General features: G+C 36.1%; 1 protein-coding gene across 2 annotated transcripts in view; it reads left to right on the top strand.

The window, feature by feature from the left end:
* Positions 1-899: 899 nt before the first annotated feature.
* The window catches only part of BCAN (brevican), a 206,600-nt gene continuing 180,876 nt past the window's right edge, over positions 900-26,623 (top strand). The window contains exon 1 of one of the 2 annotated variants that reach the window (XM_073639502.1): positions 900-1,152. Coding sequence is in view for 1 of the 2 variants with exons in the window: in XM_073639501.1 (XP_073495602.1) it covers positions 1,437-1,460 (24 nt within the window). In the remaining variant the exon portion in view is untranslated. Of the gene's footprint in view, positions 1,153-1,421; positions 1,461-26,623 lie in introns of those variants that run through there. The other variant, XM_073639501.1, reaches the window with a different exon arrangement.

The raw sequence follows: 26,623 nt of genomic DNA, 5'->3' as shown, positions 1-26,623 counted from the left end.
TGCACCCGGTGTCCCCTCAGTTCCCTCCCAGTGTAACCCCCTCCTGCACCCGGCGTCTCCTCTGTTCCCTCCCAGTGTAACCCCCTCCTGCACCCGGCGTCCCCTCAGTCCCCTCCCAGTGTAACCCCCTCCTGCACCCGGTGTCCCCTCAGTCCCCTCCCAGTGTAACCCCCTCCTGCACCCGGTGTCCCCTCAGTCCCCTCCCAGTGTAACCCCCTCCTGCACCCGGCGTCCCCTCTGTTCTCTCCCAGTGTAACCCCCTCCTGCACCCGGTGTCCCCTCAGTCCCCTCCCAGTGTAACCCCCTCCTGCACCCGGCGTCCCCTCTGTTCCCTCCCAGTGTAACCCCCTCCTGCACCCGGCGTCCCCTCTGTTCCCTCCCAGTGTAACCCCCTCCTGCACCCGGCGTCCCCTCTGTTCCCTCCCAGTGTAACCCCCTCCTGCACCCGGTGTCCCCTCAGTCCCCTCCCAGTGTAACCCCCTCCTGCACCCGGCGTCCCCTCTGTTCCCTCCCAGTGTAACCCCCTCCTGCACCCGGTGTCCCCTCCCAGTGTAACCCCCTCCTGCACCCGGTGTCCCCTCCCAGTGTAACCCCCTCCTGCACCCGGTGTCCCCTCCCAGTGTAACCCCCTCCTGCACCCGGTGTCCCCTCCCAGTGTAACCCCCTCCTGCACCCGGCGTCCCCTATGTTCCCTCCCAGTGTAACCCCCTCCTGCACCCGGCGTCCCCTCTGTTCCCTCCCAGTGTAACCCCCTCCTGCACCCGGTGTCCCCTCTGTTCCCTCCCAGTGTAACCCCCTCCTGCACCCGGTGTCCCCTCTGTTCCCTCCCAGTGTAACCCCCTCCTGCACCCGGTGTCCCCTCTGTTCCCTCCCAGTGTAACCCCCTCCTGCACCCGGTGTCCCCTCAGTTCCCTCCCAGTGTTGCTTTCCAAGCTGACGGAGGGGCAGGTGCCGATGCATAGATTGATGATGGTGGGAGGCTGGAGGGTTTCCAGTGGAGATCAGCAGCAGCGGGAGGCGGTCGCACTGAGCCGCCTGCTGTAACACTAGATCCTGGCTCCGCTGCAGATCACCTCCGCATTGCCCCAACTGCAACATCCTCACAAGGCTGCACCATACAAACTTGTCTCCCCAGAACCTGGAGCCTGACAAGTAAGTGATCTCACCTTAGGAGAGCGGAGTCTGTCAGATGTAGCAGAGCCGAGCTTGTCATTGATCATAGGGTTATTACGAGGTGTTGTCTGCGCTGATCAGTGGGGCTGCGGGCGATCCTACTGCATCGTCTGAACTTACAGAGTTTCTAAGGTGCACAAGCCGGACATGACCCATCCAGCTCTGCTCCATCTCTGTATGTATAGTGCGGTATGTGGGGAGCACAAGTCACTGGGATCCGGATTCTACTTTATTAAGTTGTATTCTGCACATGGGGTCATGTAATGGGAGGATATGGAGGCGGCCAGGTAAGATGGACAGAAGAATACATAGGACATGGTCTTCTCTGGGGTGTTGTCTTCTAAACTGTATGACATTGTGTGGAACTCGCATACACACACATTTACACAAATATACATACACACACAGAAACATACATACACTCATACATAACATACACACACAAACACATGTATACATACACACATATATATATATATATACACTCACATACACACATATATATACATACATAAACACATATATATACACACACTCACATACACACATATATATACACACACTCACATACACACATATATATACACACACTCACATACACACATATATATACACACACTCACATACACACACATTTACACAAATATACATACACACACAGAAACATACATACACTCATACACAACATACACACACAAACACATGTATACATACACACATATATATATATATATATATACACTCACATACACACATATATATACATACATAAACACATATATATACACACACTCACATACACACATATATATACATACATAAACACATATATATACACACACTCACATACACACATATATATACATACATAAACACATATATATATACACACTCACATACACACATATATATACATACATAAACACATATATATACACACACTCACATAAACACATATATATACATACATAAACACATATATATATACACACTCACATACACTCGTACATACACACACATTTACACAAATAAACACAAACACATTCATACACACACATACACACATATACACACATATATATATACATACATAAACTCATATATATATATACATACACACATATATATACACACACTCACATACACACATATATATACACATGTATACATACACTCGTACATACATATAAACATACATAGATACATATACACATACACATGCACATATATACATACATACACACACATTTACACAAATATACATACACACACAGAAACATACATACACTCATACATAACATACACACACAAACACATGTATACATACACACATATATATATATATATACATACATAAACTCATATATATATATACATACACACATATATATACACATGTATACATACACACGTACATACACATATAAACATACATAGATACATATACACGTACACATACACATATATATACATACATACACACATATATACATACATACACACATAGATACATACACACATACATACACACATACATACACATAGATACATACACACACATATATACACACATACATACATACATACATATATATACATACACACACACATAGATACATATACACATATATACATACATATATACACACACATACACAGAAACATACATACACACATACAAAGACACACATATAACATTTGGTATTCTAGTGACCTTCTGTCTTAAGTATATTTGGCTCTTACTCCTAATCCCAAAAATTTTGACCTCTATACATTCCATCACGTATGAACCTATGGAAGTCTATGGGATTCCTGGGGGAAGTACTGTCAGCCTGGCCAGAATCTCCTCTACAGACAGCTGTTTCAGGGTGTTTGCCCCTCATCAGTGTAGAGCAGAGTTGGGCAGGCTGAGTGTGACGCCCTTGAGGCACTGTACCAGGTCATGTGATCAGTCATAAAATTAACTAAAAGAAACGTAAAAGTCTGGGCAAAAAAGTAAAAAAAAGACTTTACCAGGGGTATCTTCTTTTTATGTGTATCTACTGTGCGTGCAGCAGTGAATGTGATGAATGTAGAGTTAACTTATTTTGTTTCTTTTGGCACAAGCTGCAGCCTGAAAAAATAGTGACCACTGGACACCAGGGATGTTCTACTCTCCTGGACCACCAGGGACATTACGATCAGCTCCAGCAATAGACTAACTAAACACCTTATTACCACCAAGAGTAATATTTAAACTCTCTTGACAAACAGTAAAGTCCCCCTTAATCTCTAGACCACCAGGATGATTTATTATAATTATTACATCATGCACCACAATAATACTGTATATTATTTATAGTGTTAGTGTGAATATTTTAATAACCCCCAACCACACAAGGAATATTATTAGACCACTGGACCACCAGGGATGCTATCACCTAATTGGACCACCAGGACTGGCTACTAGATAACACTTCTAAAGAACTTCTTGGATATTAGGGAAGAACAGAAACTACTAGATTATAGGTATGGATCGGAGTGTGTACAAGGGGGCAGCCTAAGTACCCTCAGGGGAACGTTACACTTTTTCAGCTCATTGACACACGCTCCGTCCCTACACAGACAGGAATGTGGGATGGATGTTCACAAATCTGTGTTATATTTTTGAGAATGTCTCTAAATGAGCAATAGACCTTTCCAAATGAATATTGGAACTCTGGGACCTTGTGGAGTGTGTCAGTGACTGCCTTCTGGACATCTGTCAAGTCAGCAGTCTTCCCCATGATTGTGGAGCCTACTGAAACAGACTAAGGGACCTTTTTAAATGCTTAGGAAGCCTTTGCAGGAGTTTTTTGTTAATTATTCCAATTTACTGAGATAATGACTCTTGTGTTTTCATTGGCTGTAAGCCATAATCATCAACATTAACAGAAATAAACACTTGGAATAGATCTCTCTGCGTGTAATGACTCTATATAATAGATCCCTCTGTGTGTAATGACTATATAATAGATCACTCTGTGTGTAATGACGCTATATAATAGATCCCTCTGTGTGTAATGACTCTATATAATAGATCGCTCTGTGTGTAATGACTCTATATAATAGATCCCTCTGTGTGTAATGACTCTATATAATAGATCCCTCTGTGTGTAATGACTCTATATAATAGATCCCTCTGTGTGTAATGACGCTATATAATAGATCCCTCTGTGTGTAATGACTCTATATAATAGATCCCTCTGTGTGTAATGACTCTATATAATAGATCACTCTGTGTGTAATGACGCTATATAATAGATCCCTCTGTGTGTAATGACTATATAATAGATCCCTCTGTGTGTAATGACTCTATATAATAGATCACTCTGTGTGTAATGACGCTATATAATAGATCCCTCTGTGTGTAATGACTATATAATAGATCCCTCTGTGTGTAATGACGCTATATAATAGATCCCTCTGTGTGTAATGACTATATAATAGATCCCTCTGTGTGTAATGACTCTATATAATAGATCGCTCTGTGTGTAATGACTCTATATAATAGATCGCTCTGTGTGTAATGACTCTATATAATAGATCCCTCTGTGTGTAATGACTCTATATAATAGATCCCTCTGTGTGTAATGACTCTATATAATAGATCCCTCTGTGTGTAATGACTCTATATAATAGATCCCTCTGTGTGTAATGACTCTATATAATAGATCCCTCTGTGTGTAATGACTCTATATAATAGATCGCTCTGTGTGTAATGACTCTATATAATAGATCTCTGTGTGTAATGACTCTATATAATAGATCCCTCTGTGTGTAATGACTCTATATAATAGATCGCTCTGTGTGTAATGACTCTATATAATAGATCCCTCTGCGTGTAATGACGCTATATAATAGATCACTCTGTGTGTAATGACTCTATATAATAGATCACTCTGTGTGTAATGACTCTATATAATAGATCACTCTGTGTGTAATGACTCTATATAATAGATCTCTGTGTGTAATGACTCTATATAATAGATCCCTCTGTGTGTAATGACTCTATATAATAGATCACTCTGTGTGTAATGACGCTATATAATAGATCCCTCTGTGTGTAATGACTCTATATAATAGATCGCTCTGTGTGTAATGACTCTATATAATAGATCCCTCTGTGTGTAATGACTCTATATAATAGATCCCTCTGTGTGTAATGACTCTATATAATAGATCCCTCTGTGTGTAATGACTCTATATAATAGATCGCTCTGTGTGTAATGACTCTATATAATAGATCCCTCTGTGTGTAATGACTCTATATAATAGATCCCTCTGTGTGTAATGACTCTATATAATAGATCGCTCTGTGTGTAATGACGCTATATAATAGATCACTCTGTGTGTAATGACTCTATATAATAGATCACTCTGTGTGTAATGACTCTATATAATAGATCACTCTGTGTGTAATGATTCTATATAATAGATATCTGTGTGTAATGACTCTATATAATAGATCTCTGTGTGTAATGACTCTATATAATAGATCGCTCTGTGTGTAATGACTCTATATAATAGATCGCTCTGTGTGTAATGACGCTATATAATAGATCCCTCTGCGTGTAATGACTCTATGTAATAGATCACTCTGTGTGTAATGACTTTATATAATAGATCCCTCTGTGTGTAATGACTCTATATAATAGATCCCTCTGCGTGTAATGACTCTATATAATAGATCACTCTGTAATGACTCTATATAATAGATCCCTCTGTGTGTAATGACTCTATATAATAGATCCCTCTGCGTGTAATGACTCTATATAATAGATCACTCTGTGTGTAATGACTCTATATAATAGATCCCTCTGCGTGTAATGACTCTATATAATAGATCACTCTGTAATGACTCTATATAATAGATCCCTCTGTGTGTAATGACTCTATATAATAGATCCCTCTGCGTGTAATGACTCTATATAATAGATCACTCTGTGTGTAATGACTCTACATAATAGATCCCTCTGCGTGTAATGACTCTATATAATAGATCACTCTGTGTGTAATGACTCTATATAATAGATCCCTCTGCGTGTAATGACTCTATATAATAGATCACTCTGTAATGACTCTATATAATAGATCCCTCTGTGTGTAATGACTCTATATAATAGATCACTCTGTGTGTAATGACTCTATATAATAGATCACTCTGTGTGTAATGACTCTATATAATAGATCGCTCTGTGTGTAATGACTCTACATAATAGATCCCTCTGTGTGTAATGACTCTATATAATAGATCCTCTGTGTGTAATGACTCTATATAATAGATCCCTCTGTGTGTAATGACTCTACATAATAGAACCCTCTGTGTGTAATGACTCTATATAATAGATCCCTCTGTGTGTAATGGCTCTATATAATAGATCCCTCTGTGTGTAATGACTCTATATAATAGATCACTCTGTGTGTAATGATTCTATATAATAGATCCCTCTGTGTGTAATGACTCTATATAATAGATCCCTCTGTGTGTAATGACTCTATATAATAGATCCCTCTGTCTGTAATGACTCTATATAATAGATCCCTCTGTGTGTAATGACTCTATATAATAGATCCCTCTGTGTGTAATGACTCTATATAATAGATCGCTCTGTGTGTAATGACTCTATATAATAGATCCCTCTGTGTGTAATGACTCTATATAATAGATCACTCTGTGTGTAATGACTCTATATAATAGATCGCTCTGTGTGTAATGACTCTATATAATAGATCCCTCTGTGTGTAATGACTCTATATAATAGATCGCTCTGTGTGTAATGACGCTATATAATAGATCACTCTGTGTGTAATGACTCTATATAATAGATCACTCTGTGTGTAATGACTCTATATAATAGATCACTCTGTAATGACTCTATATAATAGATCGCTGTGTGTAATGACTCTACATAATAGATCCCTCTGCGTGTAATGACTCTATATAATAGATGACTCTGTGTGTAATGACTCTATATAATAGATCCCTCTGCGTGTAATGACTCTATATAATAGATCACTCTGTAATGACTCTATATAATAGATCCCTCTGTGTGTAATGACTCTATATAATAGATCACTCTGTGTGTAATGACTCTATATAATAGATCACTTTGTGTGTAATGACTCTATATAATAGATCGCTCTGTGTGTAATGACTCTACATAATAGATCCCTCTGTGTGTAATGACTCTATATAATAGATCCTCTGTGTGTAATGACTCTATATAATAGATCCCTCTGTGTGTAATGACTCTACATAATAGATCCCTCTGTGTGTAATGACTCTATATAATAGATCCCTCTGTGTGTAATGGCTCTATATAATAGATCCCTCTGTGTGTAATGACTCTATATAATAGATCACTCTGTGTGTAATGACTCTATATAATAGATCCCTCTGTGTGTAATGACTCTATATAATAGATCCCTCTGTGTGTAATGACTCTATATAATAGATCCCTCTGTCTGTAATGACTCTATATAATAGATCCCTCTGTGTGTAATGACTCTATATAATAGATCCCTCTGTGTGTAATGACTCTATATAATAGATCCCTCTGTGTGTAATGACTCTATATAATAGATCGCTCTGTGTGTAATGACTCTATATAATAGATCCCTCTGTGTGTAATGACTCTATATAATAGATCACTCTGTGTGTAATGACTCTATATAATAGATCCCTCTGTGTGTAATGACTCTATATAATAGATCCCTCTGTGTGTAATGACTCTATATAATAGATCGCTCTGTGTGTAATGACGCTATATAATAGATCACTCTGTGTGTAATGACTCTATATAATAGATCACTCTGTGTGTAATGACTCTATATAATAGATCTCTGTGTGTAATGACTCTATATAATAGATCCCTCTGTGTGTAATGACTCTATATAATAGATCACTCTGTGTGTAATGACGCTATATAATAGATCCCTCTGTGTGTAATGACTCTATATAATAGATCGCTCTGTGTGTAATGACTCTATATAATAGATCCCTCTGTGTGTAATGACTCTATATAATAGATCCCTCTGTGTGTAATGACTCTATATAATAGATCCCTCTGTGTGTAATGACTCTATATAATAGATCCCTCTGTGTGTAATGACTCTATATAATAGATCGCTCTGTGTGTAATGACTCTATATAATAGATCTCTGTGTGTAATGACTCTATATAATAGATCCCTCTGTGTGTAATGACTCTATATAATAGATCGCTCTGTGTGTAATGATGCTATATAATAGATCACTCTGTGTGTAATGACTATATAATAGATCACTCTGTGTGTAATGACTCTATATAATAGATCACTCTGTGTGTAATGACTCTATATAATAGATCACTCTGTGTGTAATGACTCTATATAATAGATCTCTGTGTGTAATGACTCTATATAATAGATCCCTCTGTGTGTAATGACTCTATATAATAGATCGCTCTGTGTGTAATGACGCTATATAATAGATCCCTCTGCGTGTAATGACTCTATATAATAGATCACTCTGTGTGTAATGACTCTATATAATAGATCCCTCTGTGTGTAATGACTCTATATAATAGATCGCTCTGTGTGTAATGACTCTACATAATAGATCCCTCTGCGTGTAATGACTCTATATAATAGATCACTCTGTGTGTAATGACTCTATATAATAGATCCCTCTGCGTGTAATGACTCTATATAATAGATCACTCTGTGTGTAATGACTCTATATAATAGATCCCTCTGTGTGTAATGACTCTATATAATAGATCACTCTGTGTGTAATGACTCTATATAATAGATCACTCTGTGTTTAATGACTCTATATAATAGATCGCTCTGTGTGTAATGACTCTACATAATAGATCACTCTGTGTGTAATGACTCTATATAATAGATCACTCTGTGTGTAATGACTCTATATAATAGATCGCTCTGTGTGTAATGACTCTACATAATAGATCCCTCTGTGTGTAATGACTCTATATAATAGATCCTCTGTGTGTAATGACTCTATATAATAGATCCCTCTGTGTGTAATGACTCTACATAATAGAACCCTCTGTGTGTAATGACTCTATATAATAGATCCCTCTGTGTGTAATGGCTCTATATAATAGATCCCTCTGTGTGTAATGACTCTATATAATAGATCACTCTGTGTGTAATGATTCTATATAATAGATCCCTCTGTGTGTAATGACTCTATATAATAGATCCCTCTGTGTGTAATGACTCTATATAATAGATCCCTCTGTCTGTAATGACTCTATATAATAGATCCCTCTGTGTGTAATGACTCTATATAATAGATCCCTCTGTGTGTAATGACTCTATATAATAGATCGCTCTGTGTGTAATGACTCTATATAATAGATCCCTCTGTGTGTAATGACTCTATATAATAGATCACTCTGTGTGTAATGACTCTATATAATAGATCGCTCTGTGTGTAATGACTCTATATAATAGATCCCTCTGTGTGTAATGACTCTATATAATAGATCGCTCTGTGTGTAATGACGCTATATAATAGATCACTCTGTGTGTAATGACTCTATATAATAGATCACTCTGTGTGTAATGACTCTATATAATAGATCACTCTGTAATGACTCTATATAATAGATCGCTGTGTGTAATGACTCTACATAATAGATCCCTCTGCGTGTAATGACTCTATATAATAGATGACTCTGTGTGTAATGACTCTATATAATAGATCCCTCTGCGTGTAATGACTCTATATAATAGATCACTCTGTAATGACTCTATATAATAGATCCCTCTGTGTGTAATGACTCTATATAATAGATCACTCTGTGTGTAATGACTCTATATAATAGATCACTCTGTGTGTAATGACTCTATATAATAGATCGCTCTGTGTGTAATGACTCTACATAATAGATCCCTCTGTGTGTAATGACTCTATATAATAGATCCTCTGTGTGTAATGACTCTATATAATAGATCCCTCTGTGTGTAATGACTCTACATAATAGATCCCTCTGTGTGTAATGACTCTATATAATAGATCCCTCTGTGTGTAATGGCTCTATATAATAGATCCCTCTGTGTGTAATGACTCTATATAATAGATCACTCTGTGTGTAATGACTCTATATAATAGATCCCTCTGTGTGTAATGACTCTATATAATAGATCCCTCTGTGTGTAATGACTCTATATAATAGATCCCTCTGTCTGTAATGACTCTATATAATAGATCCCTCTGTGTGTAATGACTCTATATAATAGATCCCTCTGTGTGTAATGACTCTATATAATAGATCCCTCTGTGTGTAATGACTCTATATAATAGATCGCTCTGTGTGTAATGACTCTATATAATAGATCCCTCTGTGTGTAATGACTCTATATAATAGATCACTCTGTGTGTAATGACTCTATATAATAGATCCCTCTGTGTGTAATGACTCTATATAATAGATCCCTCTGTGTGTAATGACTCTATATAATAGATCGCTCTGTGTGTAATGACGCTATATAATAGATCACTCTGTGTGTAATGACTCTATATAATAGATCACTCTGTGTGTAATGACTCTATATAATAGATCTCTGTGTGTAATGACTCTATATAATAGATCCCTCTGTGTGTAATGACTCTATATAATAGATCACTCTGTGTGTAATGACGCTATATAATAGATCCCTCTGTGTGTAATGACTCTATATAATAGATCGCTCTGTGTGTAATGACTCTATATAATAGATCCCTCTGTGTGTAATGACTCTATATAATAGATCCCTCTGTGTGTAATGACTCTATATAATAGATCCCTCTGTGTGTAATGACTCTATATAATAGATCCCTCTGTGTGTAATGACTCTATATAATAGATCGCTCTGTGTGTAATGACTCTATATAATAGATCTCTGTGTGTAATGACTCTATATAATAGATCCCTCTGTGTGTAATGATTCTATATAATAGATCGCTCTGTGTGTAATGACGCTATATAATAGATCACTCTGTGTGTAATGACTATATAATAGATCACTCTGTGTGTAATGACTCTATATAATAGATCACTCTGTGTGTAATGACTCTATATAATAGATCACTCTGTGTGTAATGACTCTATATAATAGATCTCTGTGTGTAATGACTCTATATAATAGATCCCTCTGTGTGTAATGACTCTATATAATAGATCGCTCTGTGTGTAATGACGCTATATAATAGATCCCTCTGCGTGTAATGACTCTATATAATAGATCACTCTGTGTGTAATGACTCTATATAATAGATCCCTCTGTGTGTAATGACTCTATATAATAGATCGCTCTGTGTGTAATGACTCTACATAATAGATCCCTCTGCGTGTAATGACTCTATATAATAGATCACTCTGTGTGTAATGACTCTATATAATAGATCCCTCTGCGTGTAATGACTCTATATAATAGATCACTCTGTGTGTAATGACTCTATATAATAGATCCCTCTGTGTGTAATGACTCTATATAATAGATCACTCTGTGTGTAATGACTCTATATAATAGATCACTCTGTGTTTAATGACTCTATATAATAGATCGCTCTGTGTGTAATGACTCTACATAATAGATCACTCTGTGTGTAATGACTCTATATAATAGATCCTCTGTGTGTAATGACTCTATATAATAGATCCCTCTGTGTGTAATGACTCTACATAATAGATCCCTCTGTGTGTAATGACTCTATATAATAGATCCCTCTGTGTGTAATGGCCACATAATAACATACACTGAACAAGTCATTTATAATACCATCTAATAGCAGTGCTACACAGCAGTGACTAAATCATGATTTTACATTAGTGCTCTATAGTAGTGCCACAGGAGACATTAGTGGTGGCTTTACAGTAATGTAATGTAGTAGTATCATACAATATACTAGAGGTGAGTAGTGTTATATAGCAGTGCCATAGGCCCCGGAGGAAAGAGTCTCAGTGGCCCCTTTAACACATACCACGATTCATGATGCAGAGATACCGCGGAGAAATATATATATATATAGTACAATGCAAAGATGTCACTTCTTACATTACATGAGTGATATCTATTGTAAATTCCACAATAGCTCAGAAACCAGCGAATCCTCACAGCGCACAGTGCAGACCGGACAGTATAGTCCTCCATACAGTATTATGGGCCCCATATAATGCTCCATACAGAATAATGACCCTACATAGCCCTCTATACAGTATAATGGCCCCACATAGTCCTCCATACAGTATAATGGGCCCCACATAATACTCCATACAGAATAATGGGCCCTACATAATACTCCATACAGAATAATGGCCCCACATAGTCCTCCATACAGTATAATGGGCCCCACATAGCCCTCCATACAGTATAATGGGCCCCACATAGTCCTCCATACATTATTATGGGCCCCACATAGTCCTCCATACAGTATAATGGGCACCACATAGTTCTCCATACAGAATAATGGACCCACATAGCCCTCCATACAGTATAATGGGCCCACATAGTCCTCCATACAGTATAATGGCCCCACATAGTCCTCCATACAGTATAATGGGCCCCACATAGCCCTCCATACAGTATAATGGGCCCCACATAGTCCTCCATACATTATTATGGGCCCCACATAGTCCTCCATACAGTATAATGGGCACCACATAGTTATCCATACAGAATAATGGACCCACATAGCCCTCCATACAGTATAATGGCCCCACATAGTCCTCCATACAGTATAATGGGCCCACATAGTCCTCCATACAGAATAATGGGCTCCACATAGTCCTCCATACAGTATAATGGGCACCAAATAGTCCTCCATACAGAATAATGGGCCCATATAGTCCTCCATACAGTATAATGGGCCCATATAGTCCTCCATACAGTATTATGGGCACCACATAGTCCTCCATACAGAATAATGGCCCCACATAGTCCTCCATACAGTATTATGGGCACCACATAGTCCTCCATACAGAATAATGGGCCCACATAGTCCTCCATACAGTATAATGGGCCCACATAGTCCTCCATACAGTATAATGGCCCCACATAGTCCTCCATACAGTATTATGGGCACCACATAGTCCTCCATACAGTATTATGGGCACCACATAGTCCTCCATACAGTATAATGGGCCACACATAGTCCTCCATACCGAATAATGGACCCCATAAAGTCCTCCATACAGTATAATGGGCTCCACATAGTCCTCCATACAGAATAATGAGCCACAGATAGTCCTCCATACAGTATAATGGGCCCCACATAGTCCTCCATACAGTATAATGGGCCCCACATAGTCCTCCATACAGTATAATGGGCCCACATAGTCCTCCATACAGAATAATGGGCTCCACATAGTCCTCCATACAGTATAATGGGCACCACATAGTCCTCCATACAGAATAATGGGCCCATATAGTCCTCCATACAGTATAATGGGCCCATATAGTCCTCCATACAGTATTATGGGCACCACATAGTCCTCCATACAGAATAATGGCCCCACATAGTCCTCCATACAGTATTATGGGCACCACATAGTCCTCCATACAGAATAATGGGCCCACATAGTCCTCCATACAGTATAATGGGCCCACATAGTCCTCCATACAGTATAATGGCCCCACATAGTCCTCCATACAGTATTATGGGCACCACATAGTCCTCCATACAGTATTATGGGCACCACATCGTCCTCCATACAGTATAATGGGCCACACATAGTCCTCCATACCGAATAATGGACCCCATATAGTCCTCCATACAGTATAATGGGCTCCACATAGTCCTCCATACAGAATAATGAGCCACAGATAGTCCTCCATACAGTATAATGGGCCCCACATAGTCCTCCATACAGTATAATGGGCCCCACATAGTCCTACATACAGTATAATGGGCCCCACATAGTCCTCCATACAGTATAATGGGCCCCACATAGTCCTCCATACAGTATAATGGGCCCACATAGTCCTCCATACAGTATAATGGGCCCACATAGTCCTCCATACAGTATAATGGCCCCACATAGTCCTCCATACAGTATTATGGGCACCACATAGTCCTCCATACAGTATTATGGGCACCACATAGTCCTCCATACAGTATAATGGGCCACACATAGTCCTCCATACCGAATAATGGACCCCATAAAGTCCTCCATACAGTATAATGGGCTCCACATAGTCCTCCATACAGAATAATGAGCCACAGATAGTCCTCCATACAGTATAATGGGCCCCACATAGTCCTCCATACAGTATAATGGGCCCCACATAGTCCTCCATACAGTATAATGGGCCCACATAGTCCTCCATACAGAATAATGGGCTCCACATAGTCCTCCATACAGTATTATGGGCACCACATAGTCCTCCATACAGAATAATGGGCCCACATAGTCCTCCATACAGTATAATGGGCCCACATAGTCCTCCATACAGTATAATGGCCCCACATAGTCCTCCATACAGTATTATGGGCACCACATAGTCCTCCATACAGTATTATGGGCACCACATAGTCCTCCATACAGTATAATGGGCCACACATAGTCCTCCATACCGAATAATGGACCCCATATAGTCCTCCATACAGTATAATGGGCTCCACATAGTCCTCCATACAGAATAATGAGCCACAGATAGTCCTCCATACAGTATAATGGGCCCCACATAGTCCTCCATACAGTATAATGGGCCCCACATAGTCCTACATACAGTATAATGGGCCCCACATAGTCCTCCATACAGTATAATGGGACCCACATAGTCCTCCATACAGTATAATGGGCCCCACATAGTCCTACATACAGTATAATGGGCACCACATAGTCCTCCATACAGTATAATGAGCCCCACATAGTCCTCCATACAGAATAGTGGCCACCATATAATACTCCATACAGAATAATGGAACCCATATAATGCTCCATACAGAATAGTGGCCCCCATATAATGCTCCATACAGAATAGTAGCCCGAATATAACACTCCATACAGAATACTGACCACCATATAATGCCCCATGCAGAATATTGGCCCCCATATAATGCTCCATATAGAATACTGGCCCCCATATAATGTTCCATGTAGAATACTGGCCCCCATATAATGCTCCGTACAGAATACTGGCCCCCATATAATGCTCCGTACAGAATACTGGCCCCCATATAATGCTCCGTACAGAATACTGGCCCCCATATAATGCCCCATGCAGGCTGGGCCCCTTATAATGCCCCATGCAGGCTGGGCCCCATTTAATGCCTCATTCAGGATGGGCCCTATATAACGCCCCATGCCTCCTGGGCCCCATATAAAGCCCAATGCCTCCTGGGCCCCCATATAATGCCCCATGCCTCCTGGGCCCCATGCCCCCATACATAAAAAAAAATAAAAAATCAAATACTCACCTCACCTGCTCTCATCGCTGCCGCTGCTCCGGATTCCTCAGCCGCTTCGCCGTCTTCCCGCTCTCTGCTGCACTGTGACTGCTCAGCAGAGGGCACCGTGGAAAGACATCATCGCGCCCTCTGACTTGAGATGTCACAGCCAGGAGACGCAGAAGAGACCAAAGTTGCGGAGGCACGGGGAGAAGTAAGCATTGTGCCTGCTGGGGCCCTGAGCAAGCGGTGGGGGGCCCACTCGTAGGCCCTATAGCGTGCCGGGGTGCCCGACGGCGATTGGGCCCCCCGACCTGCTCAGGGGCCCGGCACTTGCCCGGGTGCTGATGCGGGGCCTGGCCATAGGGCATATTAGTTGTGACTTTACTGTAATGTAATATAGTAGTGCCACTGGACTTAGAGGTGAATTTACATTACTGCTATATAGTAGTGCAATACAGTATATTAGAGTTAATATTACATTACTGCTATATAGTAGTGCCATACAGTATATTAGAGTTAATATTACATTACTGCTATATAGTAGTGCCATACGGTATATTAGAGTTAATATTACATTACTGCTATATAGTAGTGCCATACGGTATATTAGAGGTAATATTACATTAGTGTTATATAGTAGTGCCATACAGTATATTAGAGTTAATATTACATTACTGCTATATAGTAGTGCCATACGGTATATTAGAGGTAATATTACATTAGTGTTATATAGTAGTGCCATACGGTATATTAGAGGTAATATTACATTAGTGTTATATAGTAGTGCCATACGGTATATTAGAGGTGATATTACATTAGTGTTATATAGTAGTGCCATACGGTATATTAGAGGTAATATTACATTAGCGTTATATAGTAGTGCCATACGGTATATTAGAGGTGATATTACATTAGTGTTATATAGTAGTGCCATACAGTATATTAGAGGTGATTTTACATTAGTGTTATATAGTAGTGCCATACGGTATATTACAGGTGATATTACATTAGTGTTATATAGTAGTGCCATACAGTATATTAGAGGTGATTTTACATTAGTGTTATATAGTAGTGCCATATGGTATATTAGAGGGGATTTTACATTAGTGTTATATAGTAGTGCCATACAGTATATTAGAGTTAATATTACATTACTGCTATATAGTAGTGCCATACGGTATATTAGAGGTAATATTACATTAGCGTTATATAGTAGTGCCATACGGTATATTAGAGGTGATATTACATTAGTGTTATATAGTAGTGCCATACAGTATATTAGAGGTGATTTTACATTAGTGTTATATAGTAGTGCCATACGGTATATTAGAGGGGATTTTACATTAGTGTTATATAGTAGTGCCATACAGTATATTAGAGTTAATAATACATTACTGCTATATAGTAGTGCCATACGGTATATTAGAGGTAATATTACATTAGCGTTATATAGTAGTGCCATACGGTATATTAGAGGTGATTTTACATTAGTGTTATATAGTAGTGCCATACAGTATATTAGAGGTGATATTACATTAGTGTTATATAGTAGTGCCATACGGTATATTAGAGGTGATTTTACATTAGTGTTATATAGTAGTGCAATACAGTATATTAGAGTTAATATTACATTACTGCTATATAGTAGTGCCATACGGTATATTAGAGGTGAATTTACATTAGTGCTATATAGTAGTGCCATACGGTATATTAGAGGTGAATTTACATTAGTGTTATATAGTAGTGCCATACGGTATATTAGAGGTGATATTACATTAGTGTTATATAGTAGTGCCATACGGTATATTAGAGGTGAATTTACATTAGTGTTATATAGTAGTGCCATACAGAATATTAGAGGTGAATTTACATTAGTGTTATATAGTAGTGCCATACAGTATATTAGAGGTGATATTACATTAGTGTTATATAGTAGTGCCATACGGTATATTAGAGGCGATATTACATTAGTGTTATATAGTAGTGCCATACAGTTTATTAGAGGTGAATTTACATTAGTGTTATATAGTAGTGCCATACAGTATATTTGAGGTGATTTTACATTAGTGTTATATAGTAGTGCTATACAGTATATTAGAGGTGATTTTACATTACTGCTATATAGTAGTGCCATACAGTATATTAGAGGTGAATTTACATTAGTGTTATATAGTAGTGCCATACAGTATATTAGAGGTGATATTACATTAGTGTTATATAGTAGTGCCATACAGTATATTAGAGGTGATTTTACATTACTGCTATATAGTAGTGCCATACAGTATATTAGAGGTGAATTTACATTAGTGTTATATAGTAGTGCCATACGGTATATTAGAGGTGATATTACATTAGTGTTATATAGTAGTGCCATACGGTATATTAGAGGTGATATTACATTAGTGTTATATAGTAGTGCCATACGGTATATTAGAGGTGATTTTACATTAGTGTTATATAGTAGTGCCATACAGTATATTAGAGGTGATATTACATTATTGTTATATAGTGGTGCCATACAGTATATTAGAGGTGAATTTACATTAGTGCTATATAGTAGTGCCGTACGGTATATTAGAGGTGATATTACATTAGTGTTATATAGTAGTGCCATACAGTATATTAGAGGTGATATTACATTAGTGTTATATAGTAGTGCCATACAGTATATTAGAGGTGAATTTACATTAGTGTTATATAGTAGTGCCATACGGTATATTAGAGGTAATATTACATTAGTGTTATATAGTAGTGCCGTACGGTATATTAGAGGTGATATTACATTAGTGTTATATAGTAGTGCCATACGGTATATTAGAGGTGAATTTACATTAGTGTTATATAGTAGTGCCGTACGGTATATTAGAGGTGAATTTACATTAGTGTTATATAGTAGTGCCGTACGGTATATTAGAGGTGATATTACATTAGTGTTATATAGTAGTGCCATACGGTATATTAGAGGTGATTTTACATTAGCGTTATATAGTAGTGCCATACAGTATATTAGAGGTGAATTTACATTACTGCTATATAGTAGTGACGTACGGTATATTAGAGGTGAATTTACATTAGTGTTATATAGTAGTGCCATACAGTATATTAGAGGTGATATTACATTAGTTTTATATAGTAGTGCCATACGGTATATTAGAGGCGATTTTACATTAGTGTTATATAGTAGTGCCATACAGTATATTAGAGGTGATTTTACATTAGTGTTATATAGTAGTGCCATACAGTATATTAGAGGTGAATTTACATTAGTGCTATATAGTAGTGCCGTACGGTATATTAGAGGTGAATTTACATTAGTGTTATATAGTAGTGCCATACGGTATATTAGAGGTGATATTACATTAGTGTTATATAGTAGTGCCATACGGTATATTAGAGGTGATTTTACATTAGTGTTATATAGTAGTGCAATACAGTATATTAGAGTTAATATTACATTACTGCTATATAGTAGTGCCATACGGTATATTAGAGGTGAATTTACATTAGTGCTATATAGTAGTGCCATACGGTATATTAGAGGTGAATTTACATTAGTGTTATATAGTAGTGCCATACGGTATATTAGAGGTGATATTACATTAGTGTTATATAGTAGTGCCATACGGTATATTAGAGGTGAATTTACATTAGTGTTATATAGTAGTGCCATACAGAATATTAGAGGTGAATTTACATTAGTGTTATATAGTAGTGCCATACAGTATATTAGAGGTGATATTACATTAGTGTTATATAGTAGTGCCATACGGTATATTAGAGGCGATATTACATTAGTGTTATATAGTAGTGCCATACAGTTTATTAGAGGTGAATTTACATTAGTGTTATATAGTAGTGCCATACAGTATATTTGAGGTGATTTTACATTAGTGTTATATAGTAGTGCTATACAGTATATTAGAGGTGATTTTACATTACTGCTATATAGTAGTGCCATACAGTATATTAGAGGTGAATTTACATTAGTGTTATATAGTAGTGCCATACAGTATATTAGAGGTGATATTACATTAGTGTTATATAGTAGTGCCATACAGTATATTAGAGGTGATTTTACATTACTGCTATATAGTAGTGCCATACAGTATATTAGAGGTGAATTTACATTAGTGTTATATAGTAGTGCCATACGGTATATTAGAGGTGATATTACATTAGTGTTATATAGTAGTGCCATACGGTATATTAGAGGTGATATTACATTAGTGTTATATAGTAGTGCCATACGGTATATTAGAGGTGATTTTACATTAGTGTTATATAGTAGTGCCATACAGTATATTAGAGGTGATATTACATTATTGTTATATAGTGGTGCCATACAGTATATTAGAGGTGAATTTACATTAGTGCTATATAGTAGTGCCGTACGGTATATTAGAGGTGATATTACATTAGTGTTATATAGTAGTGCCATACAGTATATTAGAGGTGATATTACATTAGTGTTATATAGTAGTGCCATACAGTATATTAGAGGTGAATTTACATTAGTGTTATATAGTAGTGCCATACGGTATATTAGAGGTAATATTACATTAGTGTTATATAGTAGTGCCGTACGGTATATTAGAGGTGATATTACATTAGTGTTATATAGTAGTGCCATACGGTATATTAGAGGTGAATTTACATTAGTGTTATATAGTAGTGCCGTACGGTATATTAGAGGTGAATTTACATTAGTGTTATATAGTAGTGCCGTACGGTATATTAGAGGTGATATTACATTAGTGTTATATAGTAGTGCCATACGGTATATTAGAGGTGATTTTACATTAGCGTTATATAGTAGTGCCATACAGTATATTAGAGGTGAATTTACATTACTGCTATATAGTAGTGACGTACGGTATATTAGAGGTGAATTTACATTAGTGTTATATAGTAGTGCCATACAGTATATTAGAGGTGATATTACATTAGTTTTATATAGTAGTGCCATACGGTATATTAGAGGCGATTTTACATTAGTGTTATATAGTAGTGCCATACAGTATATTAGAGGTGATTTTACATTAGTGTTATATAGTAGTGCCATACAGTATATTAGAGGTGAATTTACATTAGTGCTATATAGTAGTGCCGTACGGTATATTAGAGGTGAATTTACATTAGTGTTATATAGTAGTGCCATACGGTATATTAGAGGTGATATTACATTAGTGTTATATAGTAGTGCCATACGGTATATTAGAGGTGATTTTACATTAGTGTTATATAGTAGTGCAATACAGTATATTAGAGTTAATATTACATTACTGCTATATAGTAGTGCCATACGGTATATTAGAGGTGAATTTACATTAGTGCTATATAGTAGTGCCATACGGTATATTAGAGGTGAATTTACATTAGTGTTATATAGTAGTGCCATACGGTATATTAGAGGTGAATTTACATTAGTGTTATATAGTAGTGCCATACAGTATATTAGAGGTGAATTTACATTAGTGTTATATAGTAGTGCCATACAGTATATTAGAGGTGATATTACATTAGTGTTATATAGTAGTGCCATACGGTATATTAGAGGTGATATTACATTAGTGTTATATAGTAGTGCCATACAGTTTATTAGAGGTGAATTTACATTAGTGTTATATAGTAGTGCCATACAGTATATTTGAGGTGATTTTACATTAGTGTTATATAGTAGTGCCATACGGTATATTAGAGGTGATTTTACATTACTTCTATATAGTAGTGCCATACAGTATATTAGAGGTGAATTTACATTAGTGTTATATAGTAGTGCCATACAGTATATTAGAGGTGATATTACATTAGTGTTATATAGTAGTGCCATACAGTATATTAGAGGTGATATTACATTAGTCTTATATAGTAGTGCCATACAGTATATTAGAGGTGATTTTACATTACTGCTATATAGTAGTGCCATACAGTATATTAGAGGTGAATTTACATTAGTGTTATATAGTAGTGCCATACGGTATATTAGAGGTGATATTACATTAGTGTTATATAGTAGTGCCATACGGTATATTAGAGGTGATTTTACATTACTGCTATATAGTAGTGCCATACAGTATATTAGAGGTGAATTTACATTACTGTTATATAGTAGTGCCATACAGTATATTAGAGGTGATATTACATTAGTGTTATATAGTAGTGCCATACGGTATATTAGAGGTGATATTACATTAGTGTTATATAGTAGTGCCATACGGTATATTAGAGGTGATATTACATTATTGTTATATAGTGGTGCCATACAGTATATTAGAGGTGAATTTACATTAGTGTTATATAGTAGTGCCATACGGTATATTAGAGGTGATATTGCATTAGTGTTATATAGTAGTGCCATACAGTATATTAGAGGTGATATTACATTATTGTTATATAGTGGTGCCATACAGTATATTAGAGGTGAATTTACATTAGTGTTATATAGTAGTGCCATACGGTATATTAGAGGTGATAGTACATTAGTGTTATATAGTAGTGCCATACAGTATATTAGAGGTGAATTTACATTACTGTTATATAGTAGTGCCATACGGTATATTAGAGGTGATATTACATTATTGTTATATAGTAGTGCCATACAGTATATTAGAGGTGATATTACATTACTGCTATATAGTAGTGCCATACAGTATATTAGAGGTGAATTTACATTAGTGTTATATAGTAGTGCCGTACGGTATATTAGAGGTGATATTACATTATTGTTATATAGTAGTGCCATACGGTATATTAGAGGTGAATTTACATTAGTGTTATATAGTAGTGCCGTACGGTATATTAGAGGTGATATTACATTAGTGTTATATAGTAGTGCCATACGGTATATTAGAGGTGATTTTACATTAGCGTTATATAGTAGTGCCATACAGTATATTAGAGGTGAATTTACATTACTGCTATATAGTAGTGACGTACGGTATATTAGAGGTGAATTTACATTAGTGTTATATAGTAGTGCCATACAGTATATTAGAGGTGATATTACATTAGTGTTATATAGTAGTGCCATACGGTATATTAGAGGCGATTTTACATTAGTGTTATATAGTAGTGCCATACGGTATATTAGAGGTGATATTACATTAGTGTTATATAGTAGTGCCATACGGTATATTAGAGGTGAATTTACATTAGTGTTATATAGTAGTGCCATACGGTATATTAGAGGTGATATTACATTAGTGTTATATAGTAGTGCCATACGGTATATTAGAGGTGATATTACATTAGTGTTATATAGTAGTGCCATACAGTATATTAGAGGTGATATTACATTAGTGTTATATAGTAGTGCCACACTTTATATTAGAGGTGAATTTACATTAGTGTTATATAGTAGTGCCATACGGTATATTAGAGGTGAATTTACATTACTGCTATATAGTAGTGCCGTACGGTATATTAGAGGTGATATTACATTAGTGTTATATAGTAGTGCCAAACAGTATATTAGAGGTGATATTACATTACTGCTATATAGTAGTGCCATACAGTATATTAGAGGTAATATTACATTAGCTTTATATAGTAGTGCCATACAGTATATTAGAGGTGATATTACATTACTGCTATATAGTAGTGCCATACAGTATATTAGAGGTGATTTTACATTAGTGTTATATAGTAGTGCCATACAGTATATTAGAGGTGAATTTACATTATTGTTATATAGTAGTGCCATACGGTATATTAGAGGTAATATTACATTAGCGTTATATAGTAGTGCCATACAGTATATTAGAGGCGATTTTACATTACTGCTATATAGTAGTGACGTACGGTATATTAGAGGTGAATTTACATTAGTGTTATATAGTAGTGCCATACAGTATATTAGAGGTGATTTTACATTAGTGTTATATAGTAGTGCCATACAGTATATTAGAGGTGATTTTACATTAGTGCTATATAGTAGTGCCATACGGTATATTAGAGGTGAATTTACATTAGTGTTATATAGTAGTGCCATACGGTATATTAGAGGTGATATTACATTAGTGTTATATAGTAGTGCCATACGGTATATTAGAGGCGATTTTACATTAGTGTTATATAGTAGTGCCATACAGTATATTAGAGGTGAATTTGCATTAGTGTTATATAGTAGTGCCATACGGTATATTAGAGGTAATATTACATTAGCGTTATATAGTAGTGCCATACAGTATATTAGAGGTGATATTACATTAGTGTTATATAGCAGTGCCATACGGTATATTAGAGGCGATTTTACATTAGTGTTATATAGTAGTGCCATACGGTATATTAGAGGTGATATTACATTAGTGTTATATAGTAGTGCCATACGGTATATTAGAGGCGATTTTACATTAGTGTTATATAGTAGTGCCATACGGTATATTAGAGGTGAATTTGCATTAGTGTTATATAGTAGTGCCATACGGTATATTAGAGGTAATATTACATTAGCGTTATATAGTAGTGCCATACAGTATATTAGAGGTGATATTACATTAGTGTTATATAGTAGTGCCATACGGTATATTAGAGGCGATTTTACATTAGTGTTATATAGTAGTGCCATACGGTATATTAGAGGTGAATTTACATTAGTGTTATATAGTAGTGCCATACAGTATATTAGAGGTGATATTACATTAGTGTTATATAGTAGTGCCATACGGTATATTAGAGGTGATTTTACATTAGTGTTATATAGTAGTGCCATACAGTATATTAGAGGTGAATTTACATTAGTGTTATATAGTAGTGCTATACAGTATATTAGAGGTGATTTTACATTAGTGTTATATAGTAGTGCCATACAGTATATTAGAGGTGAATTTACATTAGTGTTATATAGTAGTGCCATACGGTATATTAGAGGTGATTTTACATTAGTGTTATATAGTAGTGCCATACAGTATATTAGAGGTGAATTTACATTAGCATTATATAGTAGTGCCATACAGTATATTAGAGGCGATTTTACATTAGTGTTATATAGTAGTGCCATACGGTATATTAGAGGCGATTTTACATTAGTGTTATATAGTAGTGCCATACAGTATATTAGAGGTGAATTTGCATTAGTGTTATATAGTAGTGCCATACGGTATATTAGAGGTAATATTACATTAGCGTTATATAGTAGTGCCATACAGTATATTAGAGGTGATATTACATTAGTGTTATATAGTAGTGCCATACGGTATATTAGAGGTGATATTACATTAGCATTATATAGTAGTGCCATACAGTATATTAGAGGCGATTTTACATTAGTGTTATATAGTAGTGCCATACGATATATTAGAGGCGATTTTACATTAGTGTTATGTAGTAGTGCCATACGATATATTAGAGGCGATTTTACATTAGTGTTATATAGTAGTGCCATACGGTATATTAGAGGTGATATTACATTAGTGTTATATAGTAGTGCCATACAGTATATTAGAGGTGATATTACATTAGTGCTATATAGTAGTGCCATACGGTATATTAAAGGTGATATTACATTAGTGTTATATAGTAGTGCCATACAGTATATTAGAGGTGATATTACATTAGTGTTATATAGTAGTGCCATACAGTATATTAGAGGTGATTTTACATTAGTGTTATATAGTAGTGCCATACAGTATATTAGAGGCGATTTTACATTAGTGTTATATAGTAGTGCCATACGGTATATTAGAGGCGATTTTACATTAGTGTTATATAGTAGTGCCATACGGTATATTAGAGGTGATATTACATTAGCGTTATATAGTAGTGCCATACAGTATATTAGAGGTGAATTTCCATTAGTGTTATATAGTAGTGCCATATGGTATATTAGAGGTGATTTTACATTAGTGTTATATAGTAGTGCCATACGGTATATTAGAGGGGATTTTACATTAGTGTTATATAGTGGTGCCATACAGTATATTAGAGGTGAATTTACATTAGTGTTATATAGTAGTGCCATATGGTATATTAGAGGTGATTTTACATTAGTGTTATATAGTAGTGCCATACAGTATATTAGAGGTGAATTTACATTAGTGTTATATAGTAGTGCCATACGGTATATTAGAGGTGATATTACATTAGTGTTATATAGTAGTGCCATACAGTATATTAGAGGTGATTTTACATTACTGCTATATAGTAGTGCCATACAGTATATTAGAGGTGAATTTACATTACTGCTATATAGTAGTGCCATACAGTATATTAGAGGTGAATTTACATTAGTGTTATATAGTAGTGCCATACAGTATATTAGAGGTGATATTACATTAGTGTTATATAGTAGTGCCATACGGTATATTAGAGGTGATATTACATTAGTGTTATATAGTAGTGCCATACAGTATATTAGAGGTGATATTACATTAGTGTTATATAGTAGTGCCATACAGTATATTAGAGGTGAATTTACATTACTGTTATATAGTAGTGCCATACGGTATATTAGAGGTGAATTTACATTACTGTTATATAGTAGTGCCATACGGTATATTAGAGGTGATATTACATTAGTGTTATATAGTAGTGCCATACGGTATATTAGAGGTGATATTACATTAGTGTTATATAGTAGTGCCATACGGTATATTAGAGGTGATATTACATTAGTGTTATATAGTAGTGCCATACGGTATATTAGAGGTGATATTACATTAGTGTTATATAGTAGTGCCATACAGTATATTAGAGGTGAATTTACATTAGTGTTATATAGTAGTGCCATACGGTATATTAGAGGTGATATTACATTAGTGTTATATAGTAGTGCCATACGGTATATTAGAGGTGATATTACATTAGTGTTATATAGTAGTGCCATACAGTATATTAGAGGTGAATTTACATTACTGTTATATAGTAGTGCCATACGGTATATTAGAGGTGATATTACATTAGTGTTATATAGTAGTGCCATACGGTATATTAGAGGTAATATTACATTAGCGTTATATAGTAGTGCCATACAGTATATTAGAGGTGATATTACAATAGTGTTATAAAGTAGTGCCATACGGTATATTAGAGGTAATATTACATTAGT

The sequence above is a fragment of the Phyllobates terribilis genome, unplaced genomic scaffold (genome assembly GCF_046119375.1).
Source record: "Phyllobates terribilis strain yellow unplaced genomic scaffold, ASM4611937v1 Scaffold_7__3_contigs__length_470593459, whole genome shotgun sequence".
In the NCBI taxonomy this organism is placed as follows: Eukaryota; Metazoa; Chordata; class Amphibia; order Anura; family Dendrobatidae; genus Phyllobates; species Phyllobates terribilis.
This window is presented reverse-complemented; position numbering and strand designations above follow the sequence as displayed.